Source organism: Hippocampus comes, unplaced genomic scaffold, assembly GCF_001891065.2.
Source record: "Hippocampus comes isolate QL1 unplaced genomic scaffold, H_comes_QL1_v1.1 C16952644, whole genome shotgun sequence".
Lineage (NCBI taxonomy): Eukaryota > Metazoa > Chordata > Actinopteri > Syngnathiformes > Syngnathidae > Hippocampus > Hippocampus comes.
The window spans coordinates 1-1,365 of NW_017841364.1; the positions used below are offsets into that span (position 1 = coordinate 1).

Sequence of the window (1,365 nt, forward strand, 5' to 3'; positions counted from 1 at the left end):
CTCCACGCCCTTCACTCAAGCTCCCAGCCCGCCGCCACTGGTGTTGGAGAGGCCCGACACGCGGGTGACGGCGGTCAGCCCTCACAGCCTGATGGAGGAGAGGGAGCTGCTCAAGAGAGAAAAGTAAGCAGAGACTCCATTTATGGCCTATGCTTTGACTCAGTTGAGGGAAATCTTGATTTATTTATTTTTTTCCTCGATACCCTTCAATTATGACCCATTTTTCAAATACAATACTGCCAAGTTACTCACAATAGAGCAGTGGAATACAATGTATTTTATTATATTTTCAATTTAAGATAAAAACCTGCGTGTCTGAGGTGAGTGGAGGTGTACCTAATTGATACAACCGGCGGGTGTCATTCTTTCCTCCCGTCTCCAGGTGTAAACGAGCCCAGCTGCAGACGTGCTCGCCCGCGCCAGCCTCAGAGGAGCCGTGCACGCCGAGCAAGTCTGAGGCCCCAAGGCTCGGATCCAAGGTGACGCCAGACCAGCAGACGGCCTGCCCCGAAACATCTAAAGTCACCTTGGCCTCAGACCTTGACGTGCTGGCGGAACTGTACTGCGCCTGCATTTCTGGTGGGTGAACCTTAACCCGGGTGCTAGCAAAAGCAAAGAGAGAGTGCGAGAACAACATCTTTTTGGACTGTTTTTATTTTCAGAAAACCTGGTGCCAAACGTTTTTCTGGAGCTGTTCTTTGTGATGCAGCTGCTCACGTCTCGATGTCCTCACACTCCTGACAACAAGGATGACGATGAGGAAGAGGAGGAGCGTGTGCGGACGCTCAATTCAGGTCGCTGGGTCGCAAGTGACGACTGTGTTTCATTGATTGACACAAATTCAACTCTTTGTTCCCTCGGGCGTGTTTTTATAGGCGTGCTGGAGAGGCGCTACCTGAGGAAAGTGCACAACTGTGTGTACTTTGCAGTGAAGGTGTTGGAGAATCAGTATCAGTGAGTTTTTATCTCTGTGCATCATAGCCAAAAGCCATATTTCTAGACAGTGCTTTTTCTCTTGACAATAGTTTTGGTTTTGTAGCTTGTTGGCTCACCTGGACAAATGCACGTTGCGTCTCCTGGCCGAGAACGAGAGAGTGGCGTCGTTCTCGCCGCGCCTCAGGGATCGCTTGAGTCAGGCCCAGGACACGAGTACAGCCAAGGTAGCACAATGAGATCGGTTCAGCACGTACCGATACTGCTGTTCAAATTGCAAGAGATGAATTTTGTACGCTTGATGTCTTGTAGCTCTCTCCCTCCGTTTCCACGTTCATCCACTCGGTGCCCTTCCAGCCTGCCACAGACAATCGCTCCAATTTCAGCAGTGACAAGGCCTTCCACACCTTTAAAAAGCAAAGGTAGCCAGTG

General features: G+C 50.3%; 1 protein-coding gene across 1 annotated transcript; it reads left to right on the plus strand.

Annotated features, from left to right (window-relative positions):
* Positions 1–6: 6 nt before the first annotated feature.
* Positions 7–1,355, plus strand: LOC109509570 (codanin-1-like; the record flags this gene model as incomplete). The annotated part of the gene is made up of 6 exons (XM_019859402.1): positions 7–123; positions 383–579; positions 663–794; positions 876–954; positions 1,040–1,160; positions 1,246–1,355. Coding segments are annotated over exons 1-6 (671 nt in total), but the record flags the coding sequence as incomplete, so codon positions are not given.
* Between the last annotated feature and the right edge of the window lie 10 nt (positions 1,356–1,365).